Here is a 23,370-nt window from a genome sequence, read left to right on the forward strand (position 1 = left end):
TCAAAGTCAAGGATGTTTCTCTCAAATGCATCGAAGCACAGACATGATATCCATGTCGCCGTGGGATTTGTTCCCTTAAGTGGTTTTCTTTAAGACATAAGAGGAGACTTTTTGTGATTGTGAATAAAGATGAGAGGTCACCAGCTGTGCACCTTCCATTTGAAATATCCCAACAAACAAAAACTTTTTAACAGAGATGTTTGACCTCAGGTAACCTCATCAGCATCAACACTTCACCCTGCTGACGCTGATGAGGTTACCAGAGGTCAAACATCTCTGTTTGTAATTACTCTTTACGCGTCACAAAGTATTTTCTTTATCTCTGAGATATACAAGAATATTTTAATGTATGTATTGTATATATTTATTGTATATATTTATTGCATGTTTTGTTATAAATTTGGTGACTAACATAGAGACTAAAGGCCAGAGACAGCAACATTTCAAACAAGTTTTTTAAAACTGCAGAGCACTGTGATCAGAAACGTTTTGGGCAACATAGCTGTGACTGATCAATAAGACAAAAAGACAAAATGTGTCAATCAAAAGGAAACTAAAAGAGAGAATGTGTTTTGCAGAAGTGCAGGGAGGGTGAGGAAGATAGGATCGCATAAGAGAAATATGGATCACATTAACCTAAGACTGTGCATTGAAACCAACATCTGCAATTTATGCTGTTGGAGACCGTGGCCTCTCTTGTATGAAATTGTGATGAAGCATTGCTATTGCTAAATGCCACACACGGCCAGGATACAAAGAAGAAGGTGAGGGAGATGAGTACAGAGACAGAGACAGAGAGAGAGAGAGAGAGAGAACAGGAGGAGGAGGCACATCAGGCACCTGGAACAACCAAGATGGCTGCAGTTTTTTGTTTCTTACACCATCCACAGCGGTGATTGAAATAAAAGGGGGGGGGGGGGGCAAAGGAGATGGTGAGCTAGGTTGAGGGAATAAATTTAAAGAAAGCAAAGACAGAAGTGGCCTGTTTGAGGCTTGAGAAGGTCAATAAGATCATCTGCTGCTGACTGATGTTTCTGCTGTGAATGACACCAGAGAGGGGCAACAATCTTTCATCATCATAAACTCAGCTCTTGTCGTAATGACTGGAGGAGATAGGGGCGTCTGACAACTGGTGTCAGAAGAGGGCGGTGGAGGAGGAGGTGATGAGAGATAAATGGGAAAAGTAATTAAAAATGGTCAGTGCTACGATAACAGCTGTTAATAACAGATGTTTGTGCAGCAGGATTTTGCTGATGCCGTATTTTGAACCGATGATGAGAGAAAAAGAGACAGGAAATGGGTAAAAAGAAGATGTGGGATGACCAACAACATTTGACTCATCCAGGCAGGTTAATGGCAGGTTGGCAACAACAAGCAGCAGTTAAGGCGAGTGATTAAAGTAATTAAAGGCTGTAATTATACCTGGAAGCAAAATGACACTGAGCAGTAGTAATAGTAGTGCATTCAGAAAGTGCAAGAATTTCGAAAACTATGAGATATTGAGTGTAGATTTTTTTTCAGAACAATGTATAAAACTGAAGGTATCTAAAAACTTTCTGAGTACACTGACAGTACTTTATTCCTCAAGAATCTACAGTTCACATTGGTGTTGCCTAAAGGCTGGTTGGCTGCTCTCTGGCTCGGCAAATACTTCACAGCATTGTGCTGATGGTATTTGTCTTTTAACAGCCTCGCCTACCACATTTCTAAAGGCATAAACCATTATAGAGAGAGTTCAACAAAGCAGGGCTGAGAGATGAGTGGGTTTGATTATAAAAGCATTTGATATTTAGATAAAATCTAAAGGATAGTGCTGCAGATGTTGTATATTTTCCCATGAGACGACTAAAGCTAATGTGATTTCCCTAACCTGTGGCATTCCAGCCAGTCCCAAGCCCATTTATTCCCCCTGAAGATGTAAATCCTAAAAAATGGCTGTAGGAAGTCCGGTTTGAGTAACAGACCCAAACACTGCACAGCCATTTCTAATAATCAGAGGCAACATTTCATATCGTTGTCACAGCAACTGTTTTATGTTTTTGTTGCTTCAGTTGTGAGGTATGCAGCACAAATTTTCTTCTGTGATTACAAATTAATCCACCAAGAATGTGCAGTTTTACATATTTGTTTAGCCAAGGCGGTGCCTTGCCAGATGACATTGTATTGTGCTGTATCAAACGTTGAGCCTGGATCAACCTCTTTCCCCGAGCACCGCCATTGCACTGCTGGACTGACCTCATTCAGATGATTCAGAGGTGCCTTTTTTTTTTTTTTACACAGGGCTAAAGTCGATCTGAACGTGTCCTTTGTCTTGTTGGACAAGAATGGAGCTCTGTGGCACAGGGAAATAATTTATATCAGGCTTTGGCAACACAGGCAACACCTGTCCGGATCCATTCATGTTGGTTCTGGACTTAAAGCAAAATACAGAATTTGGACAGACTTATCCTTTAAACGGTGTAGGACTTGCTTTACCTTAATATAGTCGCAGTTTGTGGATGCTGCAATGCTGAAATGAGTTTGTGCTCGCAGTTAGGATAGCATAACCCTAATTAGACTTGTTTACCTTCTTTTCATGCTCTGCAGACCCGGAGCAGAGCTGTCTGTTTCCAAGTGCAGGTTTTCAGTGTCAGTAATAATAATGTGGCACTCAGTGTTCTGCAGCAGGTCACGTCACGTGGGGTAAAACTGCTGCAAGGATTGTCACAACTGTCTACATCTAGCCACTTGCATGGAGAGAGATTTGCTTCACTTAAGCCATTGTTTCGTTCAGTTATTAGACAGTTTCACTTGCTCCAGAGAGGAGGTGAAGCTGAATAGACTGAGGGCGTCGTAGACCAGAGAACTCAACAGGAGGCAACAGGAGTGAAAAGACTGAAATTTTCCACCACATGTTAAAAGTCACTGTGACAGAAAGGAGGGCATTGGGTGCTAATTGCTGGCTGTAGAAATGTGATGGCATCCAACGTGCAGGAATATGACAATATAACAATAGGTATGATTGAACCAGTACGGTTCTTTCAGGGCCGTTTCTGATAATTAGTTGTCAAGGAGCGATAACTGTTATACCAATAAAGAACTACTGCTTCATAAAGTCTATGGACATCCACCATGGTGTCCAGGTGTTTGTATTATTTTGTCCCCCTCATTTATATCAATGAAAGTAGGATAAATAATAGAAACACTTCTCTGCTTAATGCAATACAGCTCAACAGCACCAAACACTACAGCTTCTTTAAGTGAATAGTTTTATCATATAATCCTCATTAAAGTGAATTGTGTACTTATCTGAGTTTTGTTTGACATAAGTAATTTACTTCTACTTCAGTAAACTTTATTGTAGTCAGCAGTTGTGTAGGTAGTTAGCGTAGTGTTTCATTTCCAGTCGCTGTTTCTCGTAGCGTTTATTGCTGCTCTGCTTGCTCAGTGACAGCGGCCGACTAGCTACCTGCTGTACATTTACACTCAAGCTAGTTCTGCTCAAGATCTCATAGCTTTCTCCTTCTTTTAGCAACTGTCTCGCTAATTCCACTGTCATTAACATGCTATTCAGATCTGCTGGTTACGTTAGCCTAGCAGTTAGCGATGCTTCCTCTTCCTCGGTGTGTCTTGGGTCAACAAATGAACTTGTCATTAACATTGTGGTGCTTTTTGCAACCTCAGCACGTAGGATTGTTAGCTCCACTCATCCGTCAGAGGCCGTTACTCATGAGGCGCAGCCAGTCAGATAGCGCTCTGTGCAGAGTGGTGACTACAGACAGGGAGAGGCGGCTGCATCAGAGCCAAAGTTGTGCACTTTAAAACATTTTTTATCAGAGATTGGTTAAAAATGATGATGATAATAAAAATGCTTACTATCAGATCCAATAATCGGCCAGGGCGATGATCGGTCGACTCCTCGTACGCCTAAAGCAGGCGGTGGAGACAGCAGACAACATGGGAGAAGTGACTGACAGTTTGAAGTGGTTTGATCTATGGACTGAAATCGATGCAAGGAAAGTGTAAAATTCAAAAAGCAGAGCGATGTAAAGAAAACCCGATGAGATGAATCGTAGAACAGAAGATTTCTCTCAAGGACGTTATGGATAACGGTGGGAATACAGTGGAAAATACTGACAGCTTTTTTCATTAACAGCTGCCATAGTCTACAATTATCTGCATTTGTCCTTTGCTTTCTGAAAAATGAATAATGAAAACAATAAAGAATGCTCTCAGTTGCACTGGGAGCATTTCTTATTAAACCAAAGGGACAGAGGTGAGCTTCATGCTCAAATTAATTGTAAGTCTTGGAAGGAATGCTAACAAGCCATTATACAGAGTTTGAAAAATGGATAATTTACCTTAAGTGTAACTGGTGTGAAAACCAATCAGCTTTAATTCATATTGTAAGCCTGCAGTGCATACGTCAGTAGTAATGTCACCAGCTCCTGTTTGTGTGCAGCTGTGTGTTGTTAGTCACTGCACTCTAACACCCAGAGGACATCCAGTGAAAACAGTAAAGTTATGAAAATCCACCTGGACAGGTGGGACCAGTGGAACCACAGTCTGTGCAACTCTCTGTCATGGAAGTGTTGATACATACAGCAAAATATGGAGACAGAAAACAAGAAGAAAGAAATATGTCAACTGCTGGGAAGCAAAGTGTTACCCAGTTCTCTAGCATTGATTAGATGGGTTCAAGGTTGGGGACTTTGTGGTTTGTGTTGTCATTAACAACCCTGCATTACTTACTGGCTGCCATGGCAATGCGTCAAAAATAGAGTAGTGGGAGATAATCGTTCATTGCTGGGTGGGTGGATAGGTTGGTAGCAAGAAAATGAGGCAGATTTCTTCAGTGTAATCATCCGTAAGGCTTTGTGTCCCTTTATTCAGGCAAATTAGTTTCTCCCTTTTACCTCAGGACTGCAGCCAGGTTTTACTCTGTTAGAATAAAGAAGGAGGGAGATGGTGAGACGATGTTGTAAAAGTGGATCCCACACTGATTCTCAGTATCAGTTATTTGCTGAATATTTTTTTTAATGAAATGTCTGTTTGCTTAGTCTATTAAAGAAGCAATGTGGAGAGATAAAAGTTTTGATGTTATGTCAAAGGCAACTATGAGTTGGGAAGATAGCATGCTAAGCAGCTAGCCTTGGCTCATTCCGTCTTGTCATACCACTACGTATCACAAGAGGTGATGGTGAGTGACTGTGGTGTCCAGTCTGCCCTCAGTCCAACATGAGAGGATGAGGAAGTAACTCTGTGTATGCAGCCATCCTCTCCTCCTCAAGCTCAGATATTGATGCCCCTGCTCTCCCTCTCCTTCACGTCCTCTGCTCCTGCCACGGCCACATCTCGTTTCTCACAATAAGTGTGGACGCCCCAGCCTTCTGGTGAGACTCTGCCCCCTGTTTGTTTGGAGAATGGATTCAACCGTTGCTGCTTTAAATGTTAGAACATAGTGTCGTCCTCAATCATCCCCTGCTTTGTATTTCTCCTGTCTAATGACTTATCTGTTGGTCCTGTCCAGTTGGACAGTTAATGGAAATATTATTGAAATCGCAATGTGGCCAAGTGCGATATTCAAATTACAGGAGCTGCATTTTTTGATGAAGGTAAAAATGTGTCACAACACATCATTATAAGTGAAGTGGGTAGAGACCCCCACTAAAAAACACATCATCAGAATTTCTTTCAGTGAAAATGAAATGTAAAAGTGACCGTTCAGCCCTACTGTCCAGTGTGCATCGATTTGATCAGCCAGTAGTAGGCAAGGGTTTATTTGTAAAGGACTCATTTTAGGTTTGGCCTTGGGAACATCCAGGGAAGTTCTGTATAGACACAACAATGCAGAGATGTGCTGAAGTGGCTTCACCATGTACAGCCTGACAGGCAATAACTAAAATTTTATATTTAACTCTAAAATCTACTGGCAGCCAATGAGGAGAGGCCAACACTGGAGTAATATGCCTGAAAAACCAGCTGCAGCACATTTGTAGCCTCTAACCCGTCTAAACTGAAACATTTCAATGATGCAAAATTAAGCAACTTGATGACATTTTGTTGTTGGCTTAGTGAATAGCTCCCACAGATGCATGATCATCTGGTACAGTAGTAATATACACAGCAGATACCAGACCTAAGAGGAGTTTGTAAGGGAGGACTGCTCCTCTGTTTAGTATTCTGCCCGACTCTTTCAATCTGTGTCCTGTCAGTCTACTTCAGTATTTCCAATTCAGCATAGTGACATTTTTAAAATTTATTCAGCACCAATCAAGAGACACGCAACAGGGAAGAGCAGAAGTTTGTCCCATGTTCGCCCCTGTCCCTCACGATGGGCAGTCTGAAAGACGAACCGAGCAGGACGAGCAGGGATGAAAACAAACAGATGCAAGTGAAAAAGCAGAACGACAGTAAAAGGCTGCTGGAGACTAATAACAATAAGAGAAGAGAAACAGTTTGTGGTGAGCCGGGTTAGACTGAGGGAAGAGAAGAGGTAATGAGTCTTAAAAAGAAGGGAAGAGGACCTAAGTGGAAAAGGAGAGAAGGATTAAAGTGGTCAATGTGATCAATGAACCTAATGGCAGTAAATGACAGCCTGTCTGCTCTTTCTCTCTCTTTCTCTGCAGGTTTTCTACAGAACAGGAAGCCAGACATCATGACAGACAAGAAACCCTGAAAGGCACAAAGACACAGACATTTGATAATGAAATAATCACTGTCATAACTTTTCTGGGAGCAGAGATTTGCGCTTCAGGGGCTGAGTGTGTGTGCAGGTGAGTTAAGCAGGTCTTTATAGGGCATCAGATGAACGCGTTGAGGGCAGACAGCTGGCAGGAAGTGGGCACTGCATGGGTCCTACCCTCGGATTACAGTTTAGCAGATTAGAGCTAAGCAGCAGTCGCCTCGAGCTCACAAGCCCAATGAAACTTACGCCGCCGGCCAATAGGTCGTTTGCAAACACACACACTGGCACAGCTGTTGAACACAATTAAATTAGTGCAACTGGCAGACGGTGCCCCACCTAAGCTTAACTCCACACACATCACCGGTATACACACACACACACACACACACGTACACTCTGGGCAGCAGGACAGATGCCGCCCCCGCCCTTCCTGCCGTCATCCTTTCAAAGCCAGCTGGAGAGAAGATGAGATTTGGGACTGATTGGTTTTGTCTTTATTTTCCATCGTACCCTCTGCACATCACTCCATCCAGCACTGTTGGTGCAGCCTCGCCCCCAGATGAACGATCTTCATGAAAAAGTTTCCATCAGAGGGATGTCGACCAATCTGCTTGTGATGCTTTGATTATTTCTTCCAAAGTTATTTATACTTTTGTCTTTCATCTCTTTGGAGTCACAGCTGAACGGTGGCAGAACTTGTTGATGAGTTATGAACTGCTCTGATGTCCAGAAGCTGATAGTGGGCTGGGCTGTGCTTTCATTGAGAGAGCATCATAAAAATCCTCTGCTACTATTATCTTGGGTTTTTTTATTAAGATTTCATCATTCACCATAAGAAACGGAAACTTTTTATCCCGACTTGGAAAACTTTGTGTATGAGGAAAGAGAAACAGCAACAGAAGAGATCTTAAAACTCAACACACCAAATCAGTCACAAGGACTCAGTGAAACAGGCAGACAGGCATTGGACTCAGAGGGATTCAGAAGGAAAGGAGAGACCTTGAGACGGAGAAGGACAAGGTGAGGTGAACCTCGAGAGAAAGGCAAAGAGAGGAGAAGAAAAATACTGAGAGAACGGCAGATAACAGAGGAACCAAGCAGAGAAGAAAAGAAACCAAAAGCAAAAGAGAATCAAAGAGAGGTATTTTTTTTGTTGTTTTTTTTAGGATGGATAGGGACGTGACGGAATACACCACAGGCCAAACCTCCTCCCCTGTACTGCTCCTCCTCCCTTCTTCCCTCCCCCTCTCCACTGCTCTCTACTAGCCTGCCAGCCTTTCTTTGGCTACGTCGCTTCAGTGCTACGAGAGAGACAGAAAAGAGAGAAAGCAGAGCGCTGGAGCCAAGCTTACCATTCGCGCAGATGGCAGCGAAAGCGAGAAGGACCTGCTGCATCCATCCACTGGATTTCACTGAGGATGGGCACCGCAGCTAATGCAAACGAGAGGGAGGGAAAAGAAAGAGGTCGACCAAAAGACAGTGAAAGCCGGAGAAGGTGAAGTTAGAAAGTGCAAAAGGGAGGGAATGAACAAATGATAGAAAGGTGGAAAAAGCTGAGGCTGTGCTCGGAGCTGAGGGAGAGATCACCTCACACAGAAAGCAAAGGACTTCCGAGGCAATCAGGCTCCAGCTGTGTGTGATTCAGCTGTGTGTGTCCTGTGTGTTTGTGTATCAAGGCATTGCTGTGTGTTGTATGAGCACATCGCGGTGGAGGAGAGGGAGGGCGAGGATCCAGCGGGAGACGAGAAGAAAGGGTTGGAGCATCGCTGAGTGCACAGCTTGACTGTGAGACAAACTGACTCTGACACATTGTCTTCAGTCAGTGTGTGAGTGTGTGTTGCGCTGGTCTGTGTCGTGGTCGACCTCGTGGTTCACAATCATAGTCAGGAGGTCGTCCCAACCACGCTGACCGGGCCTTTCTGGTCATTGCACAGAGGAGGAGGAGGTGGTGGGCTGGGGACAGTGGCAGGTCCAGGGGTGGGGGCATGGCCTTGGGGGGGCCGCATCCCGTCCTCCACCCCGCACCGGGACAGGCGCTGGGGCTGGGGGTCCTGGGGCGGGGGTCCATCCAGGGGAGCTCCCAGACTCCAGGAGCTCAGGCCCTGGCTGAGCGGAGGGTCGGCTTGGGCAGCAGGAGGCGGAGGTAGTACAGGCGGAGGAGGCGCAGCGGAGAAAGGAGGCAGGGTGAGATGCTCCCGCAGGATCTGGGTTCTCCTCGGCTCGCTGGTTCTCGTCTTCCTCACCTCACTCTTCTTCTCCGTCTCACTCCGCGGGGGCGTCAGCTTCAACTACCTGGAGCCACCTGGGTGGGAGGAGTCGAGGCGGGTGAAGCTAGTGCCCAGCTATGTGGGCGCGCACCGCCTGTCCCCACCTGACACCACGCAGCAGAAGACGTGTGCCTGTCCACGCTGTGTCGGAGACCCCGGCGTTTCGGATTGGTTCGATGAGAACTACGACCCAGATATCTCACCTGTTTGGACCAGAGACAACATCCAGCTGCCCTCTGATGTCTACTACTGGTGGGTGGTAAGTAACCACATGATATAACTTTACCTTTGAAGTGGGAGGAGCTGCTGGTTCTAGAGGTGTTTTTCCTTATTTACATTTTTTCTTTAAACCATATCCTCAGTGTTACTTAACATAGAAACACAGGACTGTCCTACAGGTTTATGTCAATGGCAACAGTTTTAATTATTTCATCACCGTCTGAGGAAACAGCGCTTTGTTTGTAATTTATACCCATGATCCTCGGTCACTGATGCTACAGAGAAGAAGCCAGTCAGAGGCACGAATCAGAGCTGGCCTGCACTCAGACTGTGTTGTTGTTGAATCTGTGAGGTGAACGTGGTACCAGAGTCACTGAATTCATCCCCAGTTTATCTCGAAAAATTTCAAGCTGCAGAGTCTGTTTTCTCAACACTGTCATTTTTAGCTCCCAGAATTGTAAGCTTGGTGACTGGTATGATATAATTCCTTAGGAATCATAGTTAACTTTTACCTTTTTACATACACAGAAATTCAAAGAAGCAGATTCTTTTACTAACCCCCTTGTAAAACTTTTATACTCTTGATTTTACCAATAGAGTTTGTGAATCATGTAACATCGTCTACAGGAAAACGTCCCTAACATCAAGGATGCTCATTAAAAACAACACAACAATAAGATTGTTGATAATATCTCCTGTCTGCCTCAAAACTTATACTGAGTTTTAAAACATTTTGACCATATCTGCAACACCATCAAACACTGGGGGGGGGGGGTAATGCATCAAAGTAATGCATCATAATCACATATCTCTCTCCATCCTCCTCATCCTCCCTCTGACCGGTCCCTTCTTACAAGTATTACATGCTCCTCGTGTATCCCTGCCAGCCATATGTAATGGTGTTAGTGGAGAAGTGGAACATCACAGGGTTGGCCACTGGGCTTTTCTGAAACCACAACTGAGTAATGACTAAGAACTGAAATAAATGCATCCTCAGAGAGAGTGTGGGAGAGAGGTAGGAAGCACTTTGAGGAATTCTTCGAATTAAGGAATTCTTGCGTTAACCTCCTCCCTCAGTGTGTGTGTGTGTGTGTGTGTGTATTTGTCTTTGTGGGTGTGTCTCCATACTTGTATACTCCACTTGAAAATAGAAATATGTTTTGTGTTTGTGTTTGCAGTATTATCCTCAGTGTTGTGCGGTGTCCTTCAGCAGTCGGTTTAGAGTTTCTGTGCAGTATCCTCAGTCCTGCACTGAAATGGCAGAGAGCTGCAAACACAGGCCAACAGCTGCCAAGTCATTAGGTCACACTGCAAAAGGGAAGAGTGGAGAGAGAAAGACGGAGAAGTGAATGAGAGGAAGAAAAGAGAAATAGGAACGGATAGGGGATGAAAAGGGAAGATTAAATATGGGATGAAGCAGAGATGAGAAATGTGAACATGGAAAGACAGGAGAACAGGAGTGGTGAAATGATGAAAGATGGAAGTGAGAGATTAAAAAGATTTACTATTAAAGTAGATTAACAGGGAGGAAGGAGGACAGAAAAAGAGTAGGGAAGAAATGAAGAGTATGGAACATGTGTGTGAACAAACTATAGAACAAGGTACAGGCCATACAAAAGAGGATAAACAAAATCAGCCATCAGAGCTATTAGATCAGGCTTTCTCTGTTTGGACTCCATGCTTTCTGTTATTCCCCATGAGAGAGAACATCACGTATAATTGCATGGAATAGTCTGGCACTTACATCTTAGATGACTTACCTGCTCATATACGCATGGACAAATCTTGAGAACATATTTCAGGCTTTACTTTTGCTCCCACTAGTGTGATGACTCTTAGAAATTTAACATAGTTTCAACATAAAAAATCAGAAATATTTTGGAGAGGTCTCGGACAAATGGATAACATATCTGGAAAAACCTGCATTTGTAAAACAACATCAAGAGACATCTAGAAAGGCCTGTATTCACAAAGACCAACAAGTGATTACCACCTTTAGGGACGGTACCTGTCGACTTTGTAAAGCAACTTTACTTGATCTTAGAGGGCCCGATGTCTTACACCCAGCACAAAGTACAATGCACGTGTCTTTGCTAGTTGTAGACCGACGCAGTTGTCTTTCTCCCGTCCAGCACCCACGTCGTTTAAATAGCAAATTCACTCACACCTATCTGAGCGACCGTGGGCAAGGTGGTGTTAAAATAAGCTGGGGCCAGACGCATTGTTGGCGCGTCCGTCACCTAGACTACAGTTTCATAATGAACCAAAAAAAACTGGCTTTAAAGTGAATGGGAGATGACACTCTGATTGGTTTACGCTCCCAAAACGCTCCCATGATTAATCAAGAGACTTAGTTTTGAACCATGTGCCTGGAGCAGAGATACTTTTTTCCACAGTTAAAATAGCAGTGGCATTTGTACCACAAGCTTTAGACTGTGCTCTTTGGACCATTGAAATAGAGCCCAGAGTCTCTTTGTTTACCTCAGTGGCAGAGAGAACCAGGCCTTTGTCTGGGCTGAATTAAGGACATGCCTTTATTTCTAATGTCCCCTGTTCCACGTTAATACAAAGGACAAATGTACCTCATGTTTTTCTGTTTGATAAATCCAGTATAATCTCCTTTTTCCTTACAGCAAGAGTCACATCAGGCCTCTATATGTCTTTCAAACCTATGTTTATTTTTTGGGCATCATAATGTAAAGGTGAAAGGAAGTTCAAGCATCTGCTGTTGCGGATAAGAAGAATAATGTGGTTGATTCGTGGCAACACGGATTTACAGTGAGAGACGTCCAAAGTGGTTTTATGTTTAGTCAACATAACCAAACAAAGTGTGAAATAAACTCTGCTTGTTTTTTCTTTTATTTTCAACCCGATCCCATTGACTTTAACTCCCAAATCCAATCAACCAATGTTGGGAGGAGAAGGGCGAAAAAGAAAAGATTAGGCGTAACATTATTCAATCAAACCTTCAAACCTAATGTGTTATTGTACACTCTTGTCTCAGGAGAAGAAAGAACCAAACATTCAATGAGAAAATCATTTAACCGATTGATTTTCTGTCCAGGACTTAAATGATGGTGAAACTTTTTTGCACTCAAGATTTCAAACACTCAGCCACCAAATCTTAACTGATCACAGTTATTCACTGGAGGTGAAACTCAGTAAATAAATTTGCATGTTTGCAATTTGCATGATATTGAGAGTTGAGGCAGAAAAAATGCTTAGAATGAGGTTTGGACATTAACTTCCAGAGAGGGCTCGTATTAGAGTCTGGGATTTGGTTGCACCAGTTATTTGTGAATCATTCACCATATTAGTGAGCTAATATTCACTATCAGTTCCACTTGGTGGTAACTGATAGTGAATATTTAGTAACAACTAATCTTTGAAAGAAATATTTATGTGGTGCAATACTTTTTACTTTAGCGTCGCATAAATCTCACTAGGTTAAGTCTGAGGTCATGAAGAGCTCGTGCAGATGACTCCTGAAGTAGCAGTGGTTCATGGCAAAGACTGGTTGAAATGAAAAAGAGGAGTTTTATTTATTTGAAAGTTGATGTCATGAAGCTTATACTTTAGAAGGCAGAGGACAGCTGAGAGGAAGGAAGTGAGACGGCATCGGCATGGCTGCCAGAAAACATCTGCCAAAATTTAGTAGCCCCTGAACAACAGCGGTGCAGCGTGCCAAGCTGGCTCTGGCATCGTGCAGGGAGTCAGAGACAAGAAGAAGGCAAAGGATGGAGGGATCGAGGAAGATGGAAAAACAGGGGAAAGGAGAAAATGCAGAGAGGCAACAGTATGAGAAAGTTAGAGAGAGAGTAAAGGGTAGGAAAGGAAAGGTTTAGTGCTCTCAAATCAGCACTGATTAGCTGCGTGGTGCACAGGCGTCCCGGAGAGACAAAGAAATGAAGAAAGACGAGGAGGAGGAGGAGGAGAAACAAAAAGGAGAGCAACGGAAATTAAAGAGAAGGAATTAGCCATGAGGGCAAGGAGACTGCTGGAGAGGATGTATGAATGAAAATTCAAGCGAATGAGATCTGTGTTGGGAAAAGAGAATTAAGGCCGATGGTGGGTGAAAAGGAAGTGGTTACAAAGGAGTGCGAAAATGAAGATTGCTGTGTGGGAGAGAGTGAGAACAACAGAAAGGAGAATATGGTTGCAGAGAGGAACAGTCATGTGGTGGCTGCCAATATCCCGATGGAACTTTTGTGTGTGTGCATTTTTGTTTTGGGGGACTTTTTTTGTGTGTGTGTGTGCAGGTGTTTTCTTTCTCTTTACACGCGTGAATGCACATTCGCCTGTGTGGTTTTGGCAGATGCTCAAACTAGAACAAGATTTTTTTTTTTTTTTTTAATTGGGCAGTTTCTCTTTGTTACCCGCTGTTACTTTGTGTCATCATTCTCTTTCCTTCCCACATTGTTGCTGTTAAAATCCAAATCCAAAAAAAAGAAAGAAAGAAAGAGACACTCCACATTAAAATGATGAGACAAAGCAGAAATACATATTTTTATGTTTGACTGTTAAGTGAACATCCAGCTTCACAACATTTCACGGCTCCTTAGAACAGAGTCACTCTGTCAATCTGAAGTGACAGAGTCTGCCTCAGGATACATTCACAGATTTTCAAGTCAGTCTTAAATCAATAGTCAGCTGCCCACACGAGCACTGAAATAGGTTTTGCTGAGCTGTAATTATCCCTTTTGCTCATACAGGCCATTCAAATATCCCTTCTCAGTGTAAGTGATGGGTTGATTTCCTCCAGAGTCATTTCAGCCTGAAATTTCCTCAACTATTTAGTATACAGTGGAGAACAGATTCAGTAATATTTTATCTTTAAAAAAAAAAAGAAAAGAAAAAAATTTTTCCTTTTTTTTTCCAGAATTAAGTAAAATCCCCAAAACACAAAAACAAGTTAAAAAAGATAAACATGAGGGGGAAAAAAACAGAACTGAAGATGTAATGTTTATTGCCTGCAGGTGGCACATCTATTAAATTGCCCATATTATATTTTCAGTTTTATTCCCTTTCCTTCAGTGTGTTATTTAGCTCCTCCTTTGTGCATGTAAATGTAAAAGGTCTGCTAAGTTACAAAGGCAAAGGGAGTCATCCTGTGCTTCAGATGTGCCTGAAGCACCTTGTTTATATTCCGGCTTTTCTTCCGTAACTTATATACATCACTTTGAAGCATATTTGCACAATTTCTTCCTACCGGCTAGTTTAGCACGTCAAGGTAGTTAGAGTTTGCTTTCTTTTAGCCTGTCACGCTGTTGAGAAGACGCATTGCTCTGCTCCTAAAAACATCCTCATATCGATCACTGCCACATAAAGTAACATATGAAAAAGGTGCTGATGTATTAGTGTATTTTTGGTTTTTACTTACAAGGGTTTAAATCCTCTACAGAATCATGTTCATCATTTTGACTGGGATTTATTTATTGCTTTTCACAACCCACATTCTTCTTTCACCTGTATTTGCTTTAATATTCACTTCAGTGAAGTGACCTTTAAAGCTAAAAGTTTTTTTAAATTTTTTTTTTAGATGGTGTATTAAATGTATTTTCACAGCAGTCAAAGAGAAAATCTGAATCTGAAGTTTCCTTGTGCAGAACACAAATATCTGCACAATCACGGTGTCATGTATCGGCCACATTAGGCCTTTCTCAGCTGGGTACAACATTACCTACAGTATCATCTTCCTCCTCTTCGTCCGTCTTTCAGCTTCATTTACATCTTCTGTTCTTTCATGTCTCCTACGTCTTCTTTACATTCAACTCATAACTTAGATTTTTTTTTTATACATCTTCTATTAATAAAGCTCATTTTCAACTCCTCCAGACAGGAGAGCCTCGTTGTCTCTGCTGTCACTTGTTTCTCCCTCCCAGTAAAACAGACGGTCCTCTGGACTTCTTACTGTTGTTGGTGATGGACGGTGTAAAAGAAAACCTGGAAAGACACAAAGAAACTTAAGCGCTCAGTCTGTTTAGGTGTAATTTGAAGAGGTTATGGGCAGAGAACCAGCCACATGTTGTCTAAAAAAGGCAAAAAAAATGAGTTTTTCTTCACTGTCATCTGTTTTTCTTTTTTTTTAATTGAGCTTGTTTTTTGATGTGGATAGCAATGCCCCTGCTCCTCTGACCACAGCTCACCCAGTCTGACTGCATCCTGTCAGTCTGACACATGGCTGTTACCTAAACACACACACACACACACAGATACAGACACACTCTCACAGGCTGGCACGAGCACCTGCTTATTTGCACATGAATGCAGACAAATGCATGCATACACTCGTGCATGGGAGCACAAAAAGTAACTAAATTTAAAGTCTGTTGTCAGATGTAATTTGTCTGCAGAGGAGAAACTACACATCCTAACCTCACTTTCTCTCTCTCTTTCTCTCTCTAGATGCTACAGCCCCAGTTTAAACCCCACAGCATCCAGCAGGTGCTGCTGAGGTTGTTCCAGGTATTTTATATTATTAATTTATCTTTCCATTACCATGGTGCTTTCGAATCAGCCAAGTCATTACTTTACACTCTTGGGTAAAAGCAGAGGGGAACAGATTGTCTTTATTAGATATCAGCTTTATCAGTGACCCAGCTCATTCCTTTTGAAACGTGTATTTATTTATTTTTTTTCCATCCTGACTCTCAGCACAGCATCATACTTTCACATTAGGCTGTTTAAATATCTCAGTCTGGCTGCCTGAGGGCAGAGAGGGCTTATGTATTTTTCATGGAAGGCCTCATGAAGAATTCACCCCGGTATTCAGAGCAGGATGTATTTTTACAATCAGGTCTGAGCTGCAGGTTTGGGTATTTTATGTCTCTTGCTAGTGTCCTACTTCATTTCCTGTGTAGCTTGAATCCAGCCTTGCTCTATTCCATCACGACTGTCCAACGCAGGTGATCCCCGGGAGGTCGCCGTACGGCTCGTGGGATCCGGGGCGCTGCCTCCGCTGCGCTGTGGTGGGGAACTCTGGAAACCTCCGTGGGGCCGGATATGGGGCCACCATCGATGGACACAACTACATCATGAGGTGAGAGGGGCAGATGCAATCGATAGAGGAGCAAAGTGACAGAAAGCAGAGTGTAGATGCAGGGCTGCGTCAGATAGACCGAAAGATTGATGAAAATAAGACGCCGAGACGAAGGCTGGAACCGGGAGACGATAGAGGAAGAGGAGGAGGGGGGGTGAGACAGCTGAAAAGAAGAGGAGAGAGAGAGTTCATGTGAGAAACGCACTATACCATCAAAATACAGAATATCTGTTATATCATCAGCATTAAGGTTGTATGTGCGCGAGGGGCAGATGTACTTGCTGTAAGATTGATAAGATAGAGTAGGTTATTAATCCGAAAAGGGAAATTGCAGCCTAAAGAGGCAGAAAGCTGATCTGTGCATCTCATACTATATTTAATCTCACTGTTTCATGCTGTCTACCGTCCAGCTCTCCTATTGGTTAAGAGAGAGGTCAACGGGCCTGAGTGAGGTCATCACAGAGAGCTTTAGGTCCAAGGAAGCTGAAAGGCATAGATTGTGTCTCTCTCACACACACACACACACACACACACACACACCCACACAGAGGCACATAAATCCTTTTGTGTCAGTCTCTTCCCCCGGCCGTTGTCATGCAGCGCTGATGGATCACAGAGCGTGATTGTTGTGTTTTGGCCTGAGCACACAGCTTTATGTTGTTTCCTGCAGCATGTGTGTGTATGTTGAGGCCACGTGCTGGTGCAAATGAGACGAATGACTAGTATTTTGTGCACTTAAGACATTAGCTGGCGTCGCAGTCACAGCAGACTCGTGTGGGCAGCCTCCAGCCTCCATCTCCTGCTCTCTCATTACTGTGGTTTGATTCTCATTTGTTCTTACGATCAGCTTGGCCCACTACAGTCCCACTCACCTCCGCCCGCCTCCCCTCTGTCTGCCTTTTCGCTCCTGCTTTCTGAACAAGCATCTGTTTTGTTCACCGACATATGGGCAGGCACGCTCTGCGGCCATTTTTTTTTTTTTCCAGGTGAACCTTCCTGTTTACACAAATAACTCACTCCTCCAGACACATCTACTGTAAATACAGCAAAGGTCTGAGGCACACAGAGAGCTGAGTGGTTCAGTTGCCATCTGACTGAAGATTATTATATTATATAATAAGATGTGCTGCTGGGAAGTCCTTGTCATGAGACTGGCTAAAGCCATGACGCAAATCACAAGTCAGCTAAGACCGTTGTGTTTGTATCAACATACAATTTGTCCAACCTCAGGCAAATTCTCTTCAGCAGCACAAGAAAAAGAAACTAAAGAGGAGACTTGATCACTAAGACTGAAAGTCTGGTAAATTATTTTCTGTTTTTCTTTTATAACATGTTCAGAGCAATAGTTCATCCCCTTAGCCTTTAACCAAACAATGGTGTTTAATGTTTAATAGTGAGCTTTAAAGATGTCGTCAGGAGTCTTTTGGAACTGGACAGAGACAGACCAGCTGTTTTTGTTTTTTTTTTTATTGAGCTTGCATTCACCCAATAGGAGCATTCAGTCGTTTCCCCCCTTTGTTGCCACAGGTTGCCTGCAAGAGACTCTGAAATCAGAAATCATTCTTAAATCAGAGTTGTTGTGACTTTGTCTTCACTGCAGTTTCCACACTTTGTGCGACGACATTTCCAGCACCTTTTCCTCCTCATTTAGACCCCACATGTTCCAGCTACTCATTGCTCAATGACTGTGCAGATGAGGGTTGAACTACATGCGCAACAGATACATTCATCAAAAATGGCTCACTTCAGTTTATCACCTTTACTGTGGAAACCTTTTTTCATAATAATTATTGAGATCATTTTATTGCCTGGCTTGAGGCAACATCTGAAGACATACACCTCTCATGCTGTGTCTCTCTCTCTCTCTCATGCACCCAGGATAAACCTGGCCCCCACAGTGGGCTATGAGGAAGATGCAGGAAGTCACACCACTCACCACTTCATGTACCCGGAGAGCGCCAAAAACCTGGCCGCCAACGTCAGCTTCGTCCTGGTTCCCTTCAAAACACTGGATCTTGTCTGGATCACCAGCGCTCTGTCCACCGGCCAGATTCGATTGTAAGAGGACCCACACACACACACACACGTACACATGGATTAACACATATGTGAATGCAGACACGTGCGCAAAAACGAAAATGGAATTCTGGGCGTACAGTGCATAAAGCATATTTCAGAATACATTTTCACTTTACACACACACACACACACACACACACGCTCACACACACGCACACACACACACATAGCACAGTTATTAGCAACTGGAAAGTCGCTGGGTTGGAACAATTTGTCAGCCGTCAATCATCCAGAATTCATAGCTGCAGCAATCACTCTAAGTGCTGATTGAATGTGTTTAATCAATCTCTCTCTCTCTCTCTCTCTCTCTCTCTCTCTCTCTCTCTCTCTCTCTCTGTCTCTCTGTCTCTCTCTCTCTCTCTCTCTCTCTCTCTCTGTCTCTCTCTCTCTCTCTCTCTCGCTCTCTCTCTCTCTCTCTCTCTCTCTCTCAGTACCTACGCTCCAGTGAAGCAGTTCCTCCGTGTAGATAAAGACAAGGTGTGAATTTTCTGCACTGACAGCAATTACTGTCGCACACACTCGCAGTAATATGCAAACACATTACTCTACAGTGCATTCAGACAGAATTCAGACCCCTTCACTTTTTGTCATGTTGCAGCCTTGTGCTGGGATTGTAACATTCATTTTGTCCCTCATCAGTCTACACTCAAGACCCCAGAATGACAAAGCAAAAAAAAAAAAAAAAATTGCAAACTTAATAAAATGGAAAGACTTAAATATCAAATTAACATAAATATTCAGACCATTTGCTATGAATCACACAGGGTTGTGTCGAGGCACAGACCTGGGGAAGACTACAGAAACATTTCTGCTCTATTGAAGGTTCCTCAGAGCACTTACTTACCTGCACCATAGATATTCTCTCTCTTACTTACCTGCACCAGTTTCAGGGCTTCCTGACTCTTAGATTGAAGAACTTCCAATGAAGTATCATTATCTCAAAGGTGATCAAGAGAAAAAGGTGGAATCTTAGCTACATTTCCAGTGTCACAGAAAAGGGTCTGAATACTAGACTGAGAATACTGAACATTATATTACAGTTTTTCCTTTTTCAGAAATTTACACTTTATCATTATGGGGTATTGAGTTCAGATTGATGGATTTAAATGATATTAGCATGCAAGGCTGCAACACTGTATGCACACACACGCGCACGCACACACACACACACACACACAGTGACCCTGCTTTGCTGCAATTACACCATCCCCTCCCTATTGTTGATGAAGGATTACAGCCAGATTATAAACCTTCCCTTTGTTTTGAATAATCTTCTGCTTGCTCTTTAATCTGTGAAAATAAATAAACTCACACTAATCCCAGCCCTGTGAAGACTTTGCGAATGACCTCGCCTGGTCAGAGGCACAGTTTTTAGTGTCTTTGGAGTCAACCCAAAAATATAGATTTATAAGATTTCCTCCTCCACTGCGCAGCTCTAAGCCCTGTTTGCTGGGACTGAACATTTTGTTAACCAAAATGAATCACTGTTCATTTGGTTACCAGTGCCTTAAATCTTTCACAGCAATCAAGTATTAAAATTGAACTTTTTCTTGTTTGCTTGGACCATTTGAATATGCAGCAGATGCGATCAGCGTGAGGTCATCCTCCCCGTGTTACTGTGGAATCTGAATCTGAACTCACAGGAACTTTTCATAACCAAGAAATATTCGTAAAAAGGAAATGTTTTCCTTTAGAAAAATATACTGTCCTCTCCTCCTTCTTTCCATGCAGGAGTTTAGGTTTTTATTCTTACAGCAAGTAAACAGTATATTCCAATATTTTCCTCTCTCTGGGTGTCTGTCCACCACCACCCAGGTCCAGATCTTTAACCCGGCGTTCTTTAAATACATCCACGACCACTGGACCCAACATCATGGCCGCTACCCCTCCACTGGCATGCTAGTGCTTTTCTTTGCCCTTCACGTCTGTGATGAGGTCAGTGTTTCTCTGTCTCTCTTTTGCTTTCATATCACCACCACCACCATGCTGAAACTATAATCGTAATTATCCTTGACAGATACACATGTAATCAGAAACTTGCTTTCCCATACTCATTTGTCGATCTCTTCCAGGTGAATGTGTTTGGATTCGGGGCAGACAGCCGGGGAAATTGGCACCACTACTGGGAGCAGAACCGCTACTCTGGAGAGTTCAGGAAGACTGGCGTCCACGACGCCGACTATGAAGCCCAGATCATCCAGCAGCTGGCCAAGGCCGGCAAGATCACCGTATTCCCTGGAAAGTAACTAGCAAATCACCCCGCATTTATCTAAGGTTTCATGTCAGAAAACTGGTTTGGCCACAGACGCTATAGAGGCTGCTTAGAATGTGTTAGATATTCTCTCTCTTACTTACCTGCACCAGTTTGGGTTCCCAGTTGAAGTAAACCCAATGAGGGAAAGACTAAATGAAGTGAACTGTTACCAAAAAGTATGAGTCCTCTAACTTTCCCTCATATCTGGCAAATGGCCCACCAGTCTTGGTTCTGATTGGAGAACACACCGTCGACTCAAGGAACATGGAGGAAACAAGGAACATGGAGATCCACATGTAGTTCAGTTCAGCCTTAAATGAAACTATGAATTAACTGTCTCAAGATTTCACCTCTGATGGGCAGCATGCGGAGTGAAAGACAAGACCACACATCTCCTTTCCCGGGGGCAGCTTCACCACAGATACCGACTTTGACTGTTTGCAGTGCTGAGGTGGCCGGAGAGGGAAAGATCTCACAAATAAATGTCCCACATCTGGACTCAATCCAGTGGTTGGATGAGGACTTAATCCTCACGTATAACAAAAATACAATATACTACGCACTGATAACACCACAGAAACAGCACCGTTAGCATCTAGGGGGCTATTGCTCTACAGCCGGGTGGTGTCTGACAGTGAACTTACAGATGTGAATGTTGGCAAACACCAGGAACCGCAGGTGGTCCGACAAGACTGAGGCTACGGACACAAACTGTGGCGCTATCGGAAGTCAGTGTCCTGTCAAACAAACACCGGAATCACTTCTGCAGCTCTGAACCTGGGTCATGCTTTGATTTGCCCCCACTTGAGAAAAAAATGTTCTTCTCAGATCATATACGAGGTAAAACATCTCTTGCTGCTTTTCACTGTCATAACCCCACTTTATGTGAGTTCTGCCTCAGTGTAAAAGGACTTTGACTGTGGGCTGTAAAATGGTTGATTATAAGATGATAGGTGATTGCTGTGGGTTTATAGCGTATGACTGTCTACTAAACCCCCGAGGTCCTTACCAGGCTGAGCGAGGCTTCAACTCCTTGCAGCAGATCCACAGAAACACAATCAAGGCTTTTGCCTTTCGGCCGTTCTGACTCAGAAAGATCACTACAGCACTCACATGAGCTTCAGCTTCTGTAGCCTGAATTTAAATTCCACAGCACCCACAGGTCCAGCTCCAGTCTTTATTCACACTGACACACAGAGAAATGTTCTGGGAGAGTGTTGGGCTGACTGCGTGAGACTCTAATGAGGCCAAAAGTCCATCTCCTGGGATTTCATGTTTGGATGGAGGCACACTGGTTTCTGGACCGGAGTTTAATCCCCATGTGGTCTGTCGGGGTCTAATTTGGGAGAAGAGGACTGGAGACAAAGAGCTGGGGCACGGAGAACCAGTCAGACAACGCCAGCATGAGGAGCGCATCATTTGCGTCAGTGTGTTATAGGATGAAAATAAAAAGTTGGTTCACGCTCCAACTTGACTCCTGTGTCCCAGTGACGTTAGAGACCGCCAGGAACATTTCGCCCCAGATTAAGGCCCGTATGATGGGGTGACAGAAAACCCCACCGGATCTGGGAACTACATAACTTCTCAGCAGCTTGGCTTCATTAACCACTAGCCCTGGTCCCCGCTCAGCCAATTACAACTTCAGCTATGTCTGGAGGGAGTGTAGCCACCGGACGCCTTAGACTTGACCTTCCTCCTCTGATTTTCATGATGATGGCATATCCTCCTGCAGACTGCACATTTCATTTGTTACGTTTGTACTGTTCAGTGTTGAGTTTACACCTTGGCTGGATTTATACTATCGGCTCAGATTAGATCTTCATTTCCATCCAGGTGGTACATTAAAGGCTTCTATCATCATTTGGCATCAAATAATACCCATTTCACACATTTATAGCCTCCATTGTTAGTCACTTACATCTTTAACAAGGAGACATGAGCAGCTATGAGTTAAGGATGTGCTGCTAGACTGTATCAAAAAGAGAGAGAGACATCAGAGACTGTGTTCCACAGAAAGGTGGGAATGTAAAAGTATTTGGTTTGAGCTGAGGATGTAAATCCATCTAAAGATGGCGGACAGATGTGTTTATCAATAAAACAGCTGCCGTCTGCTAAGGAAAAGTACTCAAGGTTCCTATGTATGTCTGGAGAACGAAGTTACTATCTTTAAAGGTGCGATGAAAATTATTCTTACGCCCCGTTTACACTAAACTTATATATGGGTTTGAATGATTGTTGATCAGTATTAATGATTCAGCAGATGTTGTGCAGAGATGACTGGCTTTTATTTATTTCAGTTAAAGCTACTTTAAGCGACTTACAAGTCATGGTTTACTTAAAGTGCCTGAAAATGGTTTCAAATAATAGTAAATATTAATGACAAAATAAGCAACATTCAAAGTTAAAGGTACCCCATGGAGTTTTTGACGACGAGCAGTGCTATGGAGGAACGTTTTCTACCTGCGGTCCCTGTTTTGTTTATCCAAGAAGAAGTCAGAGTAGAGGTCAAGTGACTCACAATGTGTAACACAGTGAGCTAAAAACACAAAAAAATCTAATCTGCCACCTCCAGACTGACTGGGAAGATCAGTCAATTAGTGAAAGGAGTGTGTGTAGGAACTGTGAGTGCCAACCGCTGCAGCAGGTGGTACATTCACGTCAGCGACACCTGCGGATGTTAAAACTGAGGAAGGATATAATGATGTGACATTATGTTGTTGTTGTTTTTTTAAGTTGTACATCCCTTTTGTTGAGAAAGTTTTATGATATGTACACACACACACACACACACACACACACACACACACACACACACAGAGTGAGGAGGGTTGGAGTGTGATACTGC

The 23,370-nt window shown here is 43.2% G+C and overlaps 1 protein-coding gene across 1 annotated transcript; it reads left to right on the forward strand.

Annotated features, from left to right (window-relative positions):
* Nucleotides 1-6,313: 6,313 nt before the first annotated feature.
* st3gal2 (ST3 beta-galactoside alpha-2,3-sialyltransferase 2) lies at nt 6,314-22,649 on the forward strand. The gene is made up of 8 exons (XM_071488345.1): nt 6,314-6,443; nt 8,499-9,193; nt 15,559-15,618; nt 16,059-16,192; nt 18,071-18,250; nt 18,703-18,748; nt 20,087-20,206; nt 20,344-22,649. The coding sequence occupies exons 1-8, from the start codon at nt 6,314-6,316 to the stop codon at nt 20,515-20,517; spliced, it is 1,539 nt and encodes a 512-aa protein (XP_071344446.1). The 3' UTR covers nt 20,518-22,649.
* The last annotated feature ends 721 nt before the right edge of the window (nt 22,650-23,370 follow it).

This window comes from Trachinotus anak, unplaced genomic scaffold (genome assembly GCF_046630095.1).
Source record: "Trachinotus anak isolate AG129_WGS33_773 ecotype Australia unplaced genomic scaffold, CSIRO_AGI_Tana_v1 ptg000002l, whole genome shotgun sequence".
NCBI classification, from domain to species: Eukaryota; Metazoa; Chordata; class Actinopteri; order Carangiformes; family Carangidae; genus Trachinotus; species Trachinotus anak.

Bases quoted from the DNA above. Each gene is read 5' to 3' on its own strand.
- st3gal2 (XM_071488345.1), top strand. From the start codon at position 6,314: ATGGGCAGTCTGAAAGACGAACCGAGCAGGACGAGCAGGGATGAAAAC. The intron at 16,193-18,070 runs GTGAGAGGGGCA...TCATGCACCCAG, and splicing joins GGACACAACTACATCATGAG to GATAAACCTGGCCCCCACAG. The intron at 20,207-20,343 runs GTCAGTGTTTCT...GATCTCTTCCAG, and splicing joins CCCTTCACGTCTGTGATGAG to GTGAATGTGTTTGGATTCGG.